General features: G+C 40.7%; 1 protein-coding gene across 2 annotated transcripts in view; it reads right to left on the bottom strand.

The window, feature by feature from the left end:
* Window positions 1-10,084: 10,084 nt before the first annotated feature.
* The window catches only part of BCL11A (BCL11 transcription factor A), a 253,755-nt gene continuing 241,271 nt past the window's right edge, over window positions 10,085-22,568 (bottom strand). For both annotated transcript variants that reach the window (XM_060754617.2, XM_060754618.2), the window contains exon 4: window positions 10,085-13,136. In XM_060754617.2, the coding sequence (XP_060610600.1) occupies window positions 13,053-13,136 (84 nt within the window). In that variant the 3' untranslated portion in view covers window positions 10,085-13,052. The remainder of the gene's footprint in view (window positions 13,137-22,568) is intronic.

The raw sequence follows: 22,568 nt of genomic DNA, 5'->3' as shown, positions 1-22,568 counted from the left end.
TATGGAATCCTGAGATTTTCAGTCTAGAGAGAGGTAATTAGAATTGACAGGCAGAGAGCTTGAGTATCTCCCCCAAACTACAAATCCCAAGATCCCATAGGATGCTTACATGGCAGCTAAAGCAAAATCATAGTGCTATGATTACATAAGTATATGTCAACTCCACATCAGCATCAGGTATACATTCACCGCTGGCTGTGATCTCTCAGGGTTCACTGCTTTCTAGAAATGGCTCTTGGGATTTGAAGAAAGCAAGGGTTTTACTTCAACTGACTGTTCTGGGGATGGGTGTGATAAGTTGCTATTCAGGTCATGCTGTTTTGTGTGCTTTGATTCCAGAAATCCTATCTTTTTAGTATGAGGACTTCCATCTAACTCTTGGCTCTTTGCAGTCCTCAAGTCCTCCTCCCAGCTTGGATCTTTCTTGGATATGTTCCAGACTGCATCATCACTGACTTAGATGAAAGCAACTTCCCTGTGCCCAATGTTGGGGCTGGCCTCTCTGAAGAAGCTAATATCTGCTGAAAAAATAACACTGACCTTAAACCTGGGGAAAAGCTGACACACTGCCATGTGCAAAAGCAATGCGATCTAAGAGGCTTTTGCTCCTACAGTGCCCTCCATTGCCATGTATAGACATGAAGGGGAAGGTCTTTTTAGCACACATTCCTCTGGGCTGCAGTTTGAGAGCAGATCCAAATTGGCAAGGTTAGTAAGTGCAAACATGGAAGAGGGTGTTAAAATATGCACAACGTGGGGACGATCTGATAAGTGGGGAAAGGGATACTCAGTGGTGGTTGGTTGCTGCCAGATCAAGGATGCCGCAAAATGACTCCAAGTTTTAGTCCATCTTGAAAATAATTGTCCAAGGTGCTGAATACCATCACCGCAATGGGTTCAGCACCTTGGATAGCTCATTAAAAGCTATCCAAGTCCTGGGGCAGATTCACCAATTCCCATTGAGCATACTCTTTGCCATTGTACAGTGAGACCCACCAATTCAACAGTATGGTTTCACTTACTAAAATACTGCTCTCCCCAGGAAATGTTTGTTGGCCATTCTAGGCCTCCCAATGCAATTCTTTTGTATGTTTCTGATCCTAGTATAGTCAATACTTGGACCAGTAAAGTTCACTATTACGAACATGTTAAGGTGTTCATGGGAGGGTTTTGGAATGTATCTCACATGGATATGAGGTTCATACTGTATTAAAACTCAGAAGTTTCCCACCAAAACTGATTGGTGGGAGATAAAAAAGGGAGTACTTCTCTACATGGCACATAGGCGAACGATGGAGTTCATGGTATACTTATGGATGCCAACACAGATGGCTTTGAAATGTCATTCATGGAGATGTGGACTTTTCAAGGTTAGCTGTATATCAGTTCTAGTATCAATAAGCGATGTGCCTCTGTATCCCATTTGCCGTGAACTACACCCATGTGCTTCTGGTGAGCTTCCCACTGATATCAGCCTTTCCAAGAGCTGAGATCCTCATGGGATGTGCTGTTCTTAATCCAAAACTTCACACGTTTAGTGGAAATGCAAGGCAGGACCCACTCTGTTGCTGCTCCCAAACTCTGGATACAATCTTCCCAGGAAAACTAGGCCAGCTGCTTCCTTGCTCTTCTTTTTCTGGCAAGTGAAGACCTGTTTATTCCAGCAGAATTTCCAGAAGTGTTTATTTTAGGAGAAAAACAAACATTTCTTGGTGTGCAGTAGGACTCTTGTCCCTTTGAAATGTTCTGAATAGTTCCATTTCTATAGGCATTTTAATCCTATTTTAACTGTAAGTCTTTGTATTTTTTTTTTACTTATGAGTGCTTTTACTTTGTATTTTGCTTTGAATCCCTTGGAGAATAAAGGAAGGCATAGATAAAATGAGTCAAAGAGCAAATGAGAGGGAGGGAGAGATCTAGTTGGTCTGAATGTCAGGGACTGGTTCCTCTCCCCTGGGGGGGAAGAATCTCATGACTGTCTTGAAACACACACACACACACACTTATTTTTTGGCCTAAATTCTATTGGTAACCCCAGTAAGAGTACATTCACTGAATCAATGGAGTTTATCAATGTATTGACTCACCATTCAAAATGTTTCACTATTGGAACATACCTTTGTGTTGAGACACCTTTCAGCATCTTGCTTGAATGTATCTGTGCAGCCGGAGCCACCCAATAAAATTTGGTGATAGATATTTATAGAGAGAGAGGGGGGTGCAATATTTCAAACTCATTACAAAATTAGGGGGTGGCAGTATTTCATTTCTAAAGTTAGTGAAAATTTCGTTACTATAATGAGAGCAACAAAATTTCATTACTTTTTTGTTATAGTAATTGTACAGGTGGGGAAACTTTGGGGACTCCCTTTCCCTTCATTTTTACAGCTATTGGGGCAAAACTTGCTACAATGGTAGAACACATTTACCACTGTTAGCCCATCAAGTTTCAGAATGTTTGCCTTATCCACAGATGTTTGGGAAATTTTCAAAGTTTTTATAAAAAAAACATTTAAAAAACTGCAAGAGCCATCTCCTTGAATTTTCTACACAATGACAAAAGATAACAGGAGACCATTCCCCCCAACTTTCAGAAATATTCATACATCTACTAATTTTAGGGATTTTTTTAAAAAATGACATTTTTTTTAAAGAAGAAGCCACAACATCTATCTCATTGAGTGCCCCTCGTATTAAGCAATAGAACTTCAATTTAGGGATTTCTTCCTAGCCCAGCACAAAGTATCAGTCGGTCCTCCTCTTTGCAAAGTCAACAATTTATTGGAACTCTGACTGGCTGTTGCTACAGAGGGACAAATCTCTCCCGTACCCTGATTGGGGCCTTCTGATGTGGAGTGGAATTCTGGGAAATGTAGTTTAGGGCAGGGTCTTTTGAATTCTCTGGCACTTTTCCATACTACATTTCCCAGAATTCTGTACTTTCTCAATCTCTTTCCCAGTGAACTCTGCTTTCTCCCTGCTGTTTCCCTCTCTTAATGGCGAGAGACCATTAATTCAAAGAGGAATGGGAGCCTTTTTGGCTTGGCTTTGCTTGCTTGCGCTGAAAATGAAATTCACTTTGGAAGCCTTCCGAGGTTTACAAAATTCAAACGAAAAAGTATTGGGTAAACTTTGGTTCTTAAGTCTTTGGCATGGGCCACACCCACAGGTCAGATATTGCATCGTAGGTACGAATTTAACAATTTTGAACTGACTTACAAGAACTAATGATAATTTTGCACAGCCCTAGTGTATATGTGTATGGAGGAAAGCTTTGGAAGCCATGCCCTATGAAGAGTAGCTTTTGGAGCTGGCATATTTAGCCTGGAGAAGAGAAGGTTAAGCAGTGACATGATAGCCATGTTTAAATATTGCAAAGGATGACATATTAAAAGTGGAGAAGGCTAATTTTTTGCTGCTGCAGAGACAAGAACATGAAGCAATGGATTCAACCTACTGGAAAAGAGAGTCCATCTAAAGATTAGGAAGAACATCCTGACAGTAAGAGCTATTCAACAGTTGACTATACTGTCTCAGAGTGTAGCAGAGCATCCTTCCTAGAAGGTTTGTGAGCAGGGCCATCTTTTGGGAGTGCTTTGATTGGGAGAATGGTACAGAATGGTGTTGGACTGGATGACCCTTATGGCCTCTTCCAACTCTTATGATTCCAAGTGTATATATGTGTGGGGTTTTGTTTTGTTTTGGGTTTTTTTTTTCAGTTTAAGGCAGAGTTTGGAAAATGTTTGGAGCGAAACCAGAGCTCTCTGGCTCAGGACTCTAAATACCCCTCCATGAACTGCAAATCCCAGGATTCCATAGGAAGTTAAAGTAGAATATAGTGCAATAATTATGTAGTACGAAAGGGCCCCAGGTCTCAGTTTTTTGCCTTGGAATCTTGTTGCCTTGGGCTCTACGCCGAGCCTCTTGAAATTCTGCCCATTGCTTGCTTGAGAGCGCTGCGGCTGCCACTTTCCAATCCCGTGGCTTTTAAGACACATGCCGACCAGCCCTCCGAGCCTTCCTCCATCAATCTCCGGCCTCTCGTCCAAAATATTAATGCAAATCAAGGGGTTTGCTGGCAGTTGCCGCCAACACCATCCCCACCCCATTAGAATAAGTGAATGCTGAAGATCTAATAACGAGCTAGGAAGACATTTCAGTGCCTCAATAACAGGGCGAGACACGCCGAATCAAAAGAAGTAAGATGAACAGTGCATTTGCCTGGAAACATGAGTGCCGAATAAATGGCATATTAAGCAGAATAATCTCTAAAAGCCAAAGAAGGAACCCATTTCAATTCACCTTTCCCTGAAGTTAATAGTTATCCTGACACCTTGGAGAACAGAACTAAATATTCTCGCTGACAGGCTTCAAGTATTGCTTTTGGCTATTTGGATTACCTGGCAAGAGATGCCGTATGCGCCGTGGTTTGTCTCCCCGCATTTGCCTCCCAACATCCCGTTCCGAGATTCCTGACGAGGACGTCGATTCCTCCTGAGCACCTGAAATTAGCGTGGCTTAACGAGCGGCCCTTTCTCTTTTATTAGCACCCTGTAAAAATTATATCACCCAGCCGATGGCTTGTGATGTCTTAATCAATGTGATTTTTAAGGTCAAGGTGCAGGGAAAGAGGTTCTAACCGTTGCAATGTTTTACTGCCGGAGACTCTGTTAAAGATTATGGTGGACCAAGAGAAATGGTTATAGACCCAGACTGACACAGTCAGGCAAATATAATCTTTTGCCATCTTGGCTAGCAGTAGAAGCATTGTATTGTCGAAGGCTTTCATGGCCGGAATCACTGGGTTGTTGTAGGTTTTTTCGGGCTATATAGCCATGTTCTAGAGGCATCTCTTCTGACATTTCACCTGCATCTATGGCAAGCATCCTCAGAGGTAGTGAGGTGATGAGGATGCTTGCCCTTTCCCTCCCTCCCTCCCTTCCTTCCTTCCTTCCTTCCTTCCTTCCTTCCTTCCTTCCTTTCTTTCCATCTACTTTTTCTTCACTCACGTTTTCACTTTCGCTATTCTCTTCTTCTCCTGCGTTCACGCCCCTCTTATCCCTGATTTGCCAAAACAGAAGCAGCAAAAACAGAAGTTTGGTGTATTGTCGAATGCTTTCATGGCTGGAATCACTAGGTTGTTGTGTGTTTTCTGGGCTGTATGGCCATCTTCCAGAAGCATTCTCTACTGACATTTCACCTGCATCTATGGCAGGCATCCTCAGAGGTTGTGAGGTCTGGCAACCTCTGAGGATGCGTGCCGTAGATGCAGGCGAAACGTCAGGAGAAATGCCTCTAGAACATGGCCATATAGTCCAAAAAAACCTACAACAACCCAGTAGAAGCATTGTTGTTAATTTTTGGAAGATATATTTGAGAGCATACAAGGAATGCTAATTGCATATCCCTGTATGAACCTGCCTGGGCCCTGAGGTCCTCAGGAGGGGCCCTTCTCTTGTTCCCACCTCCATCGGTTGGTGGGAACGAGAGAGAGGGCCTTCCTTCTCAGTGTCTGTCCCTCGACTCTGGAACTCCCTGTCCATGGAAGCCAAAATGGCCCTACCATTGTTCTGGCGGCAGGCTAAAACCTTTTTATCCGGGCAGGCTTTTTAAAGATTTTTAAGATCCAGTCAGGATGTGCTGTGGTTTTAGCTATGAATAAGTTTTTAATTGGTTTAACTGTTTATTTTTAATACTATCCACATTTAATTCCATTTTAATGTTTGTATTTTTTTGTTTTAATTGTATTGTGTCAAGCTGTAAGCTGCTTTGAGACTCTTTTTTAAGATAGAAAAAGCAGGATATTAATACAATGGAGTCTTGCTTATCCAACCTTCACTCATCCGACGTTCTGTATTATCCAACGTGGTCTGCCTCCCGCCCAGTGTTTTCAATACATTGCAATGTTTGGGGGCTAAATTCATAAATACAATAATTACTACATAACATTACTGTATATTGAACTGTTTTTTCTGTCCATTTGTTATAAAACATGATGTTTTGGTGATTAATTTGTGAAATCATAACGTAATAGGCTTTTCCTTAATCCCTCCTTATTATCCAATATTTTTGCTTATCCAGCGTTCTGCCAGCTCGGTTCTTGTGGGGTTTTTTGGGCTATAGTGCCATGTTCTAGAGGCATTTCTCCTGACGTTTCGCCTGCATCTATGGCAAGCATCCTCAGAGGTAGTGAGGTCATGCCAGCTCGTTTAAGCAAGACTCTACTGTAGTAGTAATAATAATAATGATAATAATAATAATAATAATAATAATAATAATGTGAAGCAAACTGCAACAATGAAGGTGAGGTTGTCATCAATGAGAAAGTAGCTTGAAGTTTTTGTCCTTCCCAATTCTAGAACCTGGGGCCATCCACTGAAGCTGAATAGTGTGTGTTCAAATAGTGGTAATCTCATATAGGACATGGTAAGGCTATAGAATTCACTGTCATAAGATGTGTTAGTGGCTGACAACTTAGTTTTCAATGGAGACTGAATAAATATCTGGAGACTGGACCCAATGGTAGCTACCAGTCAGTTTTACTAGGTGTCATTCATGTCTTCCTCTTTGGTCATTGTGTGAATAAGATGTTGGATTACACAGGGCCTTTGGCTCCACAACTTCTACTCTAATGAGCTCTCCTCCGCAAATAATCTGTCTTTGTTTTATCTCGCCTGAGTTTTTAACCTGTTTTTAACCAGTTTTTCTTTTATCCATTACATGTAGCTTGCCCATGTTAACGTATTGTGCTTATTGTAATCTAATATTGCTATGCTGTCATTTGTTTTATGTAATTGCGTTATTATTGTTCATTATTTGTGTTTTCAGTTTTATTTTATGTAATTGTTGTTTTGGGCTTGACCTCATGTAAGCCGCACCAAGTCCCCATCAGGGAGATGGTGGCGGAGTACAAATAAAGTTTATTATATTATTATTATTTGTTCTGATCCAGTATGGTTTTCCTTATACTCTGATAGTTTCTCTTTCCCAACTTTAACAACTTACTTTATGTTGAGACATCACACCATTCCATGTTTTTACCACAGTGGTTCCCAACCACTTGACTAGAGACCACTTTGGTCAGGGACCGATCTCCATCATTAGTACCAAAAGGGTTTTTGGTCAACTTTAGATTTAGTTTGATTATGTGGGGTGCTGATTCAGAAAATTGGATAGACACCAGCTCTAGTTTCTGATACAGAACATATGCCATCCATTGGTCGCAACCTGCTTGTGGGTAGTCAGCTTCTCGCCTTCCGACATCCCTGTTGCCTCGACATTATATGAGGGTTTCGCAAGACCAGCTGCTCTTGTTGCCGCGTGGTTTCGAGCCAACAGTGTAGTAATGGTGAGGCCACGGACCATATTTTAGTTCTTGCGGACCATAACTTGAAAGCAATGATGTGGCCGTGATTAACCTGACAGTGCTGTGATCATCTTGAAATAATCCTTTTCATTTTTCCCTATCCAGTTCTACTCCAGAAGTGTTAGACTACACAGCCCCATAATCTGTAATCCTGATGTGGGGTTAAAGGTCAATCCAAAGTATGCAATTTTACTGTAAACCACCCATAGATTCCTATGATATGCACCTAAATGGGGTGGAGTTGATTTTTATAGGTGGCAGTGGGGAGAAAATTAGAAAACTGCTATTTTTTATACATCTACTAGCTTGGGGATCTGGCACTGCCCAGGTTATTTGAGAAAGGAATTGGTCTTTGTCAGTTATTTATATGGCTCGCAGTGGTCTCAGGAAGTTAGTGAAGGTACTGTGAGTAACTCAACTGGGTTATTTTAATTTTTGTTTTAATGGTTTCAGTGTTTTCCATTGTGATAATCTAGCTATGGTTAGATTGGGGCTAAAGGTCAATCCAAAATATGTAATTTTATTGTATCCCTATGATATGGGGTGAGATATAAATATTGTAAATAAATAAATAAATTTCTGAATCCTAATAATTCCAAGTAGAGTAAACTTGATGAATACAATCAGTCAACACATAGGTAAATCCTATTGATGCAGTGATTCTACTCTATTTGGGACTAACAATTTGGTTGAGGTTGAAGCAGACCATTCTTCCCTTCTACAACTCACTCAATAGACCTTCCCAGTTTCCATTTTCAGAGCTGTATATTCCCCCGTTTATACCATAAATCTCAGCGTTTTTACTTATTCCTTAAATATATTCATGTCAGGGAAGAACTTTCTCTTCTGGTGCGGTTGCTTTTAGGATCCTTGAGAGTGCTTTGCTAACTTCCCCTCCTAATACTCCCAGTAGTATCACTACTCGAAGACTCCATCACAACAGAAGTAGTGTACGGCTTTGCTGGGTTTCATTCCTGACAGCACAGGTCTCCAGCTCTCAATGAGTAGTTAGCCTAGATAGATTAGAGTGCAGGATTTCTTCCCCAATTTCCTCTGGCAAGTTTATATTAAGAAGGGGCTTAGAAGGAGGTTGTCTTACTCAACTTTGGAGGCCACTATCTCCTCCCCCTTTGAATATTTAGCAATGTGATCTCTTCAGGGAAAAACGCAAATTCATCTTTAAGGGTATTTTTATTGCCCTGGCAAAAATCCATGTGGTTAGTGTTCACCATATTTTTCTCCTTTTGTCTTCTCTAGAGTGAGGAGACATCTTGCCGTTGTCCAGGCAAGATGTAGTAGATATAGTTACTTTTATTATTTTTCCTTTTTCTTGTCCTTAGAAGATAGCTCAGTGAAGCTAGTTAGCTCCAAGAACCTATCCTATCTAGAATGGATTTCTTTTGTCTTTAATAAACATATTATTTTTGATCCTATGAGCCTGTGGATCTGAAATCCTGTTCCATCCTGTTGAATGGAAGCCAATCCTTGCTCACTACATGTAAGTTTCTGCTGCTTATGAACTGTGCATCCAGCACTCTGATATATTTTGGATGGAATCACCCCAGAGAGGGTTATTTTGAGCCTAACAGCTCCTGATTCCAAACAGGCTCAACTTGTTTGCGCGAGTTATTGTTTCTCCACTTCCTCAGTGATATCATGAGCTTATCACTTACTGCTCAGGAATGGACAGTTGAAGTGGTGCTGTGTCTCATTACATCCGTCATGGATTTTGCCCAGGTCAAGTGTGACTTTGGTGAAATGAATAACATGGGTCGGAATCCTTTAGCGACTACTTAGTTAACTAGGTAACTTCTCCTGACCAGATAAAAATGTCATACATGTGCATTCCAGTTGCCCAACAGAACTGATTCCCTTCTCCCTGTGCAGCTGATGTCTAGTAAAGTAAGCTAAGAGGAGTGTTATGATTGTGGCCATAATGCCACAATTGTGACTAAGGAACCACCATGAATGGCATAAGTTGCAGATAATTGAATTGAGGTAACTTGCATAATCACAATCAGTACTCAGTCGCTATTTCACCTATTGCCAACAACTGTAACTTCCCCACCCCATAAAACAAACTACTAGACACCAGTCAATCTGCTAGCATTTGGACAGCAACTGGAATACAGTACAATTAAGTTTATTTCCTGTTTGGGAGGAGGGTCAATTAGGTCAAGAGAGGTTACTCAGTTCAATATGACCCCCTGCACCCATGGGGAATACATTCTTGGACTTCACGTGGATATGTGAAATTATGGATAACTAACTCTATTGAAAGGAAGCACCAAACTTGGCACAAATATTCAATATGCCCAAATGTGTACAGTTGGATTTAGGGGAAAATAGACCTTGACATTTGGGAGTTGTAGTTCCTGGGGTTTATAGTTCACCTACATTCAATGATCATTCTGAACCCCACCAATGATGGAATTGGGCCAAATTCTACACACAGAACCCCTGTGACCAACAGAATACACTGTGTTTTCTGAGGGTCTTTGGCGACCCCTCTGACACACCCCTCATAACCCCCCCCCAGGGGTCCCGATTCCCAGGTTGAGAAACGCTGTCTTAGATGATCAGTACTGAAGGAGATTTGAGATGAGATACCTGGATTCCAAATCGAGCTGAGCAGATTTTAGAGCTATTTTAATTGGTTTTCTCCACCCCTTTGAAGAGTTTTTGTTTAAAAAAGAACAGTGAGAGACTATAAGAAATTTATTATTAACCACTCTCTTCATTCTTTTTTTTTTTCAAGAGAAGACAGTAGGCACAGTTGTGCAATCACAGTCTGACACAAACACCTCTCTGGTTTTCTTTTCTTTCTTTTTTTTCTCAGACAAAAACACAAAGTAAAACATGTCATGGCTCAACCACCCCTTGGTCTCCCCCCCTCCCACCAATACATACTTAAGCAACAGAAATGCGGTACATTACAATCAGCATCACTCAGTTGCACACAAATAAATTAAACAACTTGGGAAACCCAGGTGGATTTCAGCAAGAATAAATACCCATGTTATGGTTAAGAATACAGAATCATAATCATGACTTCGATTGTTCTTTTGGAAAAATATTCCAACTACACGGCTGTAAAATGTCAGGGGTGGATATGTTTGTTGGCTGTTGGAGAAGTTGGGTTGTTGTTGCTTTAAAAAATGACAACAACATAATTTAAAGGCCTACTGGCTGCGTAGCTCAGTCCATGGGGTTTCCAGTAAAAAGATGGCAGTCCACACGCTTGGTCCCAGCTTTCGGAAAAATTCTGACCATCTACTTAAATTATACCAGGGCACATGAACTACTGGGATTGGTTCAATGTAAGGCAGTTCCCTGAATCCCAACAACAATTGGGCGAACTAAGCAGCACAATCCACATACTCAGCCTGTTGGTCTATTGAAATACTGACTTTGGAAAAGAGGACATGCATGGATCCACTGTACCTCCTGTTATGTAGAAACACTCAACTGAAGAGGTAGAAACCTTCAGTGTTCCTATCAGAGTGTGATGGAAGGGGGATCAAAGCTGAAGGGAGATCTCTCAAAATATATATCCACCCCTAATTTGAATACTCAGGACCCACTGTCTTGCAGCCTCTTCTCACTCCTTAAAGTTGCCTTTGACTTCCCACCTTCCTTCCATGAATTGTGAAAGTCTTTAAAGGTGAGATCAATGTAACATTATTCACACCCAGGGGTATCGCTACACATCCGCGAGACAGTAAACCTGAGGGCTATCACAAAAGAGGACTTTTTCCTGAAGTCCCAAAGTGTGGGACTCATTCTAATAGGTTAAGTTAGAGAGAGCAGATTTCAGTCATACATGAGAAAAAGCTTCTTGACTAATGGTGAGGAACCTTTGGTTCTCATGATGTTTGGAAGCACAACTCCCTCAATCCCTTGGCATTGGATGATGACTCAGGTGAATGGGAGTTGGAAGTCCAAAATATCTAGAAGTCCTAGTGTTCCCCATTCTTGGTCTTGAGAGTTAAGAGGACATTTTTTGTCAACTGAACCAATGATATGGTAGGCTCTCCCTCATTGGTGGTATTCTAGCAGAAGATGATGGACTGTCAGTTCACAGTGGACATTTCTCACAGGACTCCCTACTTCAAGCAGAGGGCTTTAAATGAATGGTCAACACATGTGGTTCTATGTAAGCAGAGCCATTTCAATCTCCCTTCCAATTTTAGGCACTCAGCAAACAAATGTATTTCTCGAAGGTTTAATTCAACATGGGAGGTCTGTAGAAATCGCCCCACCAAATCCCATGGCGGACGCAAAGGACTCAGTTGGTGGCCAAGATGCCCTGACACTCAAGCCCTGCGACACTGTTGTGACTACTTCTGTCACTTTCCTGTTTTAGAGATTCCTGCTGTTATAGCACAGAGCCAAAGTGAAGCCATATGCTTTAGTAGGAAGGGTAGAAGCTCTCTGGAGAAAGTGGCAAGGCAGGAGGCATCATCCTCACATGGAAGAGAAGCTATGAAAAGGCATTCTGGGCCTCATGGAATATCTGACCATACTTGATCCTAGTCAAGTAATAGGCACTTGATTCACAATGTCTGACAGAATAACCAAAATAACCAATACCCCAGCTCTAGTAGTCAATGTCACAGCCTCTATCTTCAAGGTCCGAAGGCTGGTGTCCTCTACTTTTTCTCCTATGGTCAGTGCTGCTTGAGTTGAAATCTAGCCATAAAATGTATGTGCAAAACATGAAGCACAGTACTCAGAATTAATGAGCATAGCCATTCTGCATGCACCACAAAGTCTGCTTCCCTACATGACATTGGCTGCTGTTTTCAGGTGTTATTGAGAAAATGGTCATCTAAATTTGAACTCCTTTCTGCTACAGGGAAAAGTATTAAATTGAGTGTGTCAGCAGTAGTTACAGGACACATCGCTGCCTTGCCACTGGCCTCTGACTTTTGCACTTAAGTGAAAAAGAGATCCCATCTTTTTCTTACATGCTATCAAGTAAAGTTGAAGTGGTTGCCTTTTAATGATGAGCCAGGCCACAGGTCCATCTAGTCCACAGGAGGCTAACTTGAGGCCCTTAAGATTGGCTGGACTACAACTTTTGTCAGCCATAGCCAGCATGAACAGTGAGGGAGTTACATAAATTGTTGACTCTGGGCTAGCCCAACATTTTTGATTATGAGCAATAGAAGTCCTCCAAGATCTTGAGCACAATCCTTTACAATTAGCAATCAGTTGGCTGCTCTCTTCTAGGGTCCATGATGTGGATCTGCTCACCCCAAAAAATGACCAACTTAGGAATGGCACATGGATCCAAGTCTAGAAACCTCTGTGTGTTTAAATTGCTGTGTCTTCCTAATTGACATGTTTTCACTTTTTGAAGTGGCCTCCAGAAAACAAAATGGGGGACAAGATTGTCAAAGAAAAGGAGAAAAACATATCAATAATGGGAAGCCCTTGATGGAGAATTGTTGTTTTGTTGTCCGGTGATATGGTTGTCTACACCATTAAAATATATATATATATAAATAAAGAGTCTGGCAGGCAGGCAGGGAGAGTGGGAGGTGGGTTGGCGGGTGGATTGGAGGAACCTGCCTTCTGCATGGTGACTCCTGAAGCTATTCAGCAAGAGAGTATCCCAAAGCTAACCAGAGAGCAAACTCTGGTTGGATGACACATACGTAGGGCACATCCCCAGTGCGCTTCACATTCTCTCAGAACTTAAGCGTCCTTGCGCTCCCATCCGGAATCTGCCATGCATCAGGAGTCCCCTGGGCACTACGCCAACCTACAAAAAACAAAAACAAAAGAAAAACAAAAGGATGGGGACAGAGGGGGGAGAAAAGAAAGGTGTAATATGGACCAAGAGTCAAGGCATTCCTGATTACAGTTAACAGGGTACAACACACTGGATGATGGGCACAGTACTGAAATATGTGTGCTGCCCAAGACTACAGAACTCTCTTGCGGGAGAAAAATGCAATGGCCCCAATCCAGCACATGCAACTAATTACACACAACTACAGGTGACTGCAGATGGGAATGAACATTGCCACATTCACAGAAAAGAAAAAAAAGAAAGTCCTAGCCAATTTAATGAGTCAGGTGCAAATATCTGTGGTGTAGTTGTTACACATGGGTTTTTTGGATGTAATCCTGCATCAACTATTTCACATAGAAGCTTCCAGCCACGTGTGCATCTCAGTGGCTGGATCAGGGCCTTTGAGGTTAGCCCAACACACAGTGTACTCATGGAAACAAAGTCATCAAGTCAATGCAAGGTCTGTATTGAGAATATTGACATCTGATCCTGAGAGAAATTCATGTGATGCAGAATTTGGGCAGACATCCTTGAGTCCTTCAAGCTTGCTGGTATTGGTTGGAGCTGAAGAAGTCCAGACTGGAGAATGAAGTCCATATGGTATGTCTTGTGTGAGTTGAAGAAGTTCTGTAGTCTGCTCCACTATGTGCCTTGGTCTTATCTCTTTTGACAAAGCATGGTAGTTTTGACCACAAAACCAGTGACCCAACCCATTGCATTGAGATAGTCGTGTCGTTAATTGACACTTGACTAGAGGATGTTCTTCACAGGTAGAGCTAGAAGAAATGATGAACTGCACAGGAAACACATGGGAAAACTGGTACATGGCACACCTTTTCTGAAACCCAGCATGGATCTACCCATAATTATAATGTAAAATGGTTTTCAAACTCAGACGTAAATGACAGCAACCAACTCTGCCTTCATTGGTCTGTGACACAGGATGCCTGGGACAAATGCATCAAAACCTCCACAATAATTCTCATCGGACAATGAATGAGTTCTGGAACACAAGATGGCCTGAAATGCTGCTCATATTGCGCCACTTCTGTCACTTAGTTGAAACTTGGAAGAGTGGCTTCATTGTGCTCAAACTCCAGAATCCTCCAGGAGGTTCTGAGAATTGTAGTCCAAAAATTTAATTTAGCAAAGTTCTGTCTAGAGGATTCAGGATGTAATTCTCTTCCAAACAAAGAGGAAGGGATTATTCGTGTTTATGTGAAACTAGGTCAAAGTTTAGGCCTGAACCCTTTACGATCAGTCAACTTTGTACTTGGAAGCAATATGGATTCAGTCTGGCTGCCATCTGAAAGAGGGTAGCCTAGACCAGACATTTCAGTGTAAATTAGGCTTCAAACAGAAGCTTCTCCCCTATTTTTCAGGGATCATCATCAATTTGGAAGACGCACAAGGCCTATGGGAGAGTTTTATTTGAGAGTTTTCCCTTCTCAAGGTTCCTTGACTTAGAAACATTGTCAGGAACCAGGCCTTTACTGCCTATCCTACCTACTTGACCCACATCTCTCACATGTTGGCAGTACTAAAATATGCATTATGGCCAATCACCAGAAAATAATTTCAGAAATTTAGCAAAAGAGCCTATGGGCCACAGTGTTTCTGCAACATCATTAAATTACCACCACACTTGTTCTTACTGTTTTGATTTGTATTTAGGTCATAATCCATTTGAAGGATTATCTTATTTTTTATGTCTATCTCACTCAGTTTTTGTTGACCAGCACAATGTTTAGAAATGTATACAATTTAGGGTGATTTGTATAGAAAACAGCAGTTTCTGTGCAGAAATAAATATCTCTGAGTTGGAATATTTTTCCCTATGGTACATCTTGTTTCCTCCACAGAAAATGCTGAATTCTGCACAAAAACAACCAAATGTGAATTTTGTACAGAATAAGGCCCAAACTGCAATTTTTTTCATTATTGCAGGATTCTACTCTCTACTTTTTCAATATTCAACAAATACAGTTTTAGAGCATTTTTCAAATATTCTATCCACCCTTAAGATAACCTTTTCCACTCAAGCCCAAAGAAGCATATTTTAAGAAATTGCAATATGAAATTTGAATAAAGCAAACAGAAATTATTTAATGGCTTAAATAAAGCAAAGCAGGGCAAAATACAATGGTGAAGCAATGCATCCCAACATCACTGTGTAACAAGCAATGCATTCTTTAATCCTGTCTTGATTTCACTTGTGATAGAGGCTCTGCACACATCTCCATGTAAGACCCCCAGCAAAGAGATTTAAGGAATAGCTTTGATCGCTGAGAGAAGATTCTTGTTTTGCTAGTTTTAATTACAGTTATAGTAGTTTAATGCCATTTCAACTTCCATTTCTCCAACCTGCAGAATCCTGGGATTTGTAGTTTGAGAGAGACTATGATAATCCCATGGTCACCATAAGTTGACAGGTGACTTGAAGGAACATACACACAAAGGCCTTGGCGACTCTGCTAAAGAGCTCTCATGCTTTAATTCATGGAAGTGGTCTACAGCTTTGTAGCAGAGAATACTAAAAAATATCAACTAATTGCAAATCCCAGGATGCTTTGGCAGTAAAAGTGGGACAAATGGCTAATAACAGAACTGTGTCGAACCAGTGTGTCTTGAGTCAAGAAGGAGAAATTGACCAAAGAGATTGTGAGGGTAGATAGCCCGGACTTAAGCTTATATTGGGACTTAAATGGGAAATGATTTCAGGAAAGTTTACTTTCTCAACTTCCACTCTATAGGAGTGCCGGTGGGCAAGGGGGAGCAACTACCAGAGTTATCCTGACCAATACATACTTGTCTGTACAGATGCTGTGAGTATTGCTGATAATTATAATTACATTTTAAGAGAGGGGGTTTGGAAGGTTTTAATTGAATCTCTAGACTTTCTGGGAACATTTTTCAAGTCTAGTGCTTTTGCTTGGCTTCTCCAAAATGAAAAGCAAGATGTTCCCCTTTTTCCAAAGACATGACATCTTAAAAGCACATTCTATACATTTGTGCACTCATTTTCCATAGAGATGAAGACAGACATGTAAGGTTTGACATTTTGATATTATCACATGTGATACAAGTGGAAGGGAATGAATACTTAAACATGTTTTTCATATCCTGATGTTCTGTTGTTGGTTTTTTAAGAGACTGAAAGAGACATAAATAAATCTAAAAGATCTATAAAGGTACAGGTAAAGTCCATGAAACCAGTGCCATGGAATGACATGCACTGTTATGAATATTGAACACTTAAGAGACCAAAATAATGGTTCAGCCAATCTGCATGGAAGGCATCCTTGCCCAAGAGACAACATAATCTAGTTAGGAGTTTCAGAATTGAGACTAGAAACCAGTCCGCCTATTTGTTTCAAGAAGTGGAACATACACTCCACTTAAACTTAAAGTCCAAGGTGATTTTCTGACTGAAGGTCCAAATGGAGATGTGGACCCATTCCTAAGATCCAAACAATAGGTAAATTGTTTAGATGTGCCTCTATGGAAATGGAAAAAGAAAACTAATGAACAGAAGGCTGGTCCTGCGATGTTCTCTTTGGTGGGTTGAGAGCAGATACCCATTCGTGCACCATCTCCAAAAGAGAGTTGGTAAGGGCGTGAAATGACTTTACCTTGCAAAAAAAAATCACATTCAAATAAAATTTTATTTACAATTCTCAGTTACCGCTGTTTGTCTGTAGTCTTTCGGCTCATTCACTGTGCAAAAACGTGGAACATAGTCAACCACATTGACACTGAAGAACATCCAAAGCAACCATCATTCAATGTCTGGATTCTTTGTTTCTCCCTTCCACCCCTCTGTCATTTCCCAGGGAGTTCTGCACCAGCTTCCAAAACAGTTTCACTCTGCAGGACCAAAAGGTCTGGTGCCCTGGGAAATGTCCCCAATGCATGCAAAGGGAGATTTTGAAGGGATGATGATGGTAGCAGTTGCACTGGAGGTATGAGTTGTACAATAGACCTAGCAGGCTACAATAGATCAGTGCAGAGAACACAGGTTTTTCTAGGCATGACCTCAAAGGCAGCCATGAAGACATCAGAATGTCAAAAACACTGGACAGTTAAAGACTGTGGCCAAGACTGCTGCTATTCTAAAACGGATTCACTGGCTACATGAGATTTTTATAGGTGTTGACTCTAAAACAAGAGCTGGCAAATTTATCTAGGCCAAATTTATCTAGGCCTCTGGGTCTTCTATATCCATGCTGCTTTCAGATGAGGAGCAAACTGTATCAATAGCAAAGATGCGATGGCAAGGGGTACAGACACAGCAGATTAGGTAAACATGGCGGATTCAGCAACAAACAGAGAAGGGTGATGTATGTAAGAAGGCAAGATGGTGTTTGGGTTACACAATGGGGAAGAAAGTTACAAGAGGAAAGGAAAGGGTGCCAATAAAGGTAGTTATCACAACTTTCCCTGCGTTTTAATGATTGTGGACTCAAATTGAAAGTTTTCATGTCAGGTAAATCCACTTTGAGTTTTATTCCAGATTTTAATGGAGCTATCCAGAGTGCTGAATTTTATTTTCCCAAGTTGCTTCAGTTCCTTTAAAATATGAAATAAAACCTATAATAGATTCACAGCAACCTGACTTGGAATTCTCCAGCCACCTACAGACATCACCAGCTTTGAATGATAGGAATTGTTGGTTTGGGATTTGAGTCAGTGGCAAGACACCTTGTGAATGAATGTTAACAGGATTGTTCTGCAAATTGCAATATAAAAGCAATTGTGTATTGTCCTCATAAGAATGTTAAGATAAGTCTGAAATGCAAAAATGAACATCTAAGGAAGTAACACGCTATGAAGGGAGCAGGAGGAAGTCTCTGGAGTGGTTTACCTCTTGGAACCATGGTTATCTTAGGATGGAGAAAAGACAATGTTAAACTTTTTCATTTGTTTATCAAAGGATGAAGTAGTAAAGTGCTGGTGATCTATAAAAGTCAAAGAAGGAAACAGTCACCAAATCATAATGAGGAAATAAAGCAGTGGCTATGAGGATAATTAGAAGGTCATATGTGGAAAGCATCCAGAAAACATCTCTAAAACCTGGAGGAATCCAAGAAGAGTTGGTGAAAAACAAACGCATCAGTCAGAGCCAGTCTTGACAATGCACTGGCCATGAAGATTGGAAGCTCCATGGTATAGCTTCCACAGAAGTGTTAGGCGGTAAGAAACACTCCTTTGTTGGTTTTTATTCTAACACACGAGGTATGAACTTTTTGGCCCTAATTCACATGTTGAGTTCTTCCAAAACTTGCTAGGGAGTTGACATTGGTGGTGCAAATGCCTGCAAAAAAGGTCCATGCTTTATTAAAAAATAAAGTTAAGGGTAAATGTGAACAAACTCAGCCTGTCATAAATTGTACATATCACAAGGCATGACTGAGTCATTAGAAAAGACACTAATAGTCAGTAAAGTGGAAAAAGTGGGAGACTGTTATAGGTAGATTGATTCAAGCAAGAGTCATTGGCTTGAGTTTGCAAGGCTTGAGTAGAGCAGTTGATGACCAGGGCTCTTTGGTGAGAATTGACAAGGCCACCACTATGTCGAAGTCAACCTGACAACAAGTAACAACAGAACAATTTGTTTACCCAATGTGCTAGATAGAAAAATGACTTTAACCATGCTGACTTGATGCCATCACAACAAGAGAGAACAATGTCTTGACATCATCAAGCTCACACAGGACTATGGACAGGGGAATTGGCTCCCACCATTTCAGTTTCTGGTTTTGTGCAAGGCAGGGGGATAAAGGCAATGGGAATGAGAAGCTATTTTTTCCCCACATACAGTTCTTGCTAACTGCACAAAAGGCAACACAGTAGCCCTAGGATATTTCAAAGCAGCATGACCCATAAAGGCTCTTGAGCAGTCAACTGGCAAAGTTTGGTTGTCACACCTGAAAATGTTTATTGTTCAGAGAAGTTTGTAACACCTAGTTCAGCCAGTTCAAGCTTTGGAGAGGATGAGAACCAGAATTATCAGCCAACTGCTAGAACGGATCAGTAAGGAGTTGGTGGAACTTGTTCCTGATGACATGTGCATTCACTCTTGTCCATCTTTGCAGTTTTTTCTGTTAAGATGCATATTCTGAAGTTGAAAATAAGAGCTCCTGTACAAGACTTTCAAAAAAAAAAAGTCAATTGCAAAAATGAGCTTTGGTTTATCGTCCTATGGACAACAATGGGTAGAAACAGCTCAAACCTTCAGACACCAGACTATCAAATTATAAAATTAGTGCAGAGATAAATAATGGGCTTGGAGAGAAAAAGAGCATAAACTGGAACAATGTTGGCTCATCCTCGATAAAGAGTAGGCAAGGAAATTGGAACATAAAAATAATTAAAACTAAAGACTGTAAGGGAACGAAGAAGACGATGGTGCAGGATTGAAGAAGACCAGAAATGATATGGAAGATAATTGGGAAGTGGAAACCCCAGATGGGAAATTTGGGTCACACGCACTGAACAAGGAATCTAGAGAAGAACTGGCAGAAAAATGAGTCCCAGAAAGGATCAACATCCACTTTTGCATAGGAGCCAACAGCCAAAAGCAGTGTCTTGTTGTTTCATATGGGTTGAACATACCAATGTTGCATTCTTTTCTGGAGGAAGGAGAACTTAGAGGAAGATGTCCAAAGAGAATCCAAAAAGGAAGTTAAACGATACCACCGTTATGGTGCGTTTGGATGTTGATATGCAGAGGAATCAAAATGAGGACATCACCCTCTCAATAGGAATTCTGCCCCACCCATTACCTTTCCTTCAAGTCCCCAAAATCTAGCATTGCAGTAATCTCAAACTTCCAGGATATGGTGCCTTTGGAGTATGAAGGCTTCAGAAATATAGGAATTTCCCAAAAGACAATTTTGCTGTTGGAGAGACTTCCTGGTATAATTCCTTTGAGTTCCTATATGGGGAGGTAGTGATCATGTGGGGAGGAGACGCCCAGACGGCATTGCAGGCTGCATGTCCCAAGCAGCCTTCATTACTTTGCTGTGGTCGGATTAAAGTTCTGAGGAGGTGGTGATAATGTTGTTGTAGTGCTACAATGCTATGCTATCATGTCTTATATTGGGGAAAGAGTATGCACCAGACAATGTAAAGGGGGCAGCAATGTCTTTGGTGGTGAGTAAGCAATCCAAACTATTATGTGCAATGGTTTTAGAGCAAATGGATATTGCATTCCCACAATAGTTCTGGAGATGCAATTGGAAAGAAAGTGATCTCTCTTGAATATTGGTACAATGGTAGAAGAGGCTCTAGGTGAAGATCAGAATACAGAGGAAGTAGCACAGAGGCATGGACTACTATAACATGGTTCAAGATGGCATAAAATTGTTTCTTGATACTCACACTAGCAAATGTGACTGTTTCTACTTCCTATGCCATTGAGATAATATGGTCTTCTAAATTTTGGGCATGGTTTTGGAATACACATGGGAGTCCGGTGTTTTTGCAAATCTAATACAAACACAAACTTGTATGTGGACTTTTTGGAAAATAAAACAACCTCAGCCCTTTCGTCCAATAAAACAGGCTTACTGGCTGGCATTTTAAATCCACATTAATGGTATTTATTTTCTTTCCTCTTGGCATTTGGTTTCAATACTATAAAGATGTTGGGAATTTTTCTGCTAAAATCTGGGATACTATAAGAGTTGTGTAAACATGTAGAGAAATATTCAATAACTGCACATTTTCCCCTCAAGAGTATCACCTAAGATGGGCTTTAGCACAGCGGGTTAAACCGCCAGCTGCAGAAAATCTTGCCGAATGAAGAGTTGACAGTTCAAGCCTGGGTTGGGGTGAGCTCCCAACCATCAGCCCAGCTTCTGCTCGCCTGTAAACAGCAATGTGAGTAGATAAATAGGTACCGCTTTGGCAGGGAGGTAATAAAAGGTGGAAATGCTGACAATTCGATCAGGAGAGCATCTAAAGACAACCAAGCTCCTTGGTGTAGAATATGGAGCGACAGCACCACCCCCTCTCCAACCACAACCTCCAGATGCTGGAGATGGGAAAAGATGGAAAGACTTTACCTTTATTTATGTACTATCTGTCTTTGTTAATTGTATAACGGCATTGAACATTTGCCATATATGTGTATTGTAATCTGCCCTGAGTGTCCTTAGGGAGATAGGGCAGAATATAAATAAAGTATTTATTATTAATATTATTATTATTATTATTATTATTATTATTATTTTCAAAAAAGATAACTCATAAGTGAGAGATAATGTCCAGATTGTTGTTGAGTGGCTCTGTATACTTGTATAATGCATCTCCTTACATATTACTATTCTTATTATACTCATAAGTCTGTGAAACGCTAAAGGAAGGAGAAATACTAAATGATCTTATTATTGGTGGACAAGATGAACTCTGGATAAGCAAGGACTCCTTCGTACTTTTCCACAGTAAGAGAATCTCTGTATTAACAATGGAATACACCTGGAGATCTCCCAAGAGTAATGAGCTCCTTTCCTGCTTATGGCGAGCGATGGTTTCTTATGCATACGTTTTACTCCAATTTTGGGTAGTCAAGGGATTTTCAGTGGGCATACATTGGATGCAGAAACATAGTGATACGAGTGAAAAGTCACAATTGGTTTTTTAAAATCACGTTGGTCAAAATAAGGTAACTGGTGAGAATATGGCAATGGCAATGGCTTACCGATGAAAACGTGAGAAATATGAATTTCTCTTTACACTAGGAAGAGCAAGTGATAGTGCCACAAAAACATGTGTTTTAGTAAAACAAAATAGATGCTGCAACAATGCAGGATTTGTAAAACATGACAATGTGTACAGACCTCTTATGGGAGGGATATGTGTGTGCGTGCGTGCCTATAATCAGAACCAGATTCCAAATATTTAAAGACGATTGTATACACAATTTTTTGATAAAACCTATCTGTCACACAGAATATATAAAAAGAAGAACAGTTCCTGTCTCAGTTTTCTCTCCAACCCGACAAAACACAAAAAAGAGAATCCCTCAAGCCAGGCCTTCTGTTGGGATGGGATTTGCACACTACTACTACTAATAAATAAATAAAATAAATAGATATGGTGATGGCATGTGCTGGATCTGTACAGCAGTTTCTGATTTTGCTCCAACTCCACGTGTCATAATGGAGATTAGGTATTTCCAATTCACCTATCACATTAGGCATTTATTTATATCATGTTAGGCATTTATTTATATTTTTTGGAGGGGGAGGAAGGAAATTGGGTAGGTGGGACTATTGGAGGAGGGGGTATCACACACACATATACACACACACAAAGGGAAGGAGCTGCATATCGTTTCATATCTGAGTTTGTTTTGTGATTGTAAGCAAAACAGGAAGGAATGGTTGTGAGGCG

This window comes from Anolis sagrei, chromosome 1 (genome assembly GCF_037176765.1).
Source record: "Anolis sagrei isolate rAnoSag1 chromosome 1, rAnoSag1.mat, whole genome shotgun sequence".
Classification (NCBI taxonomy): Eukaryota; Metazoa; Chordata; class Lepidosauria; order Squamata; family Dactyloidae; genus Anolis; species Anolis sagrei.
This window is presented reverse-complemented; position numbering and strand designations above follow the sequence as displayed.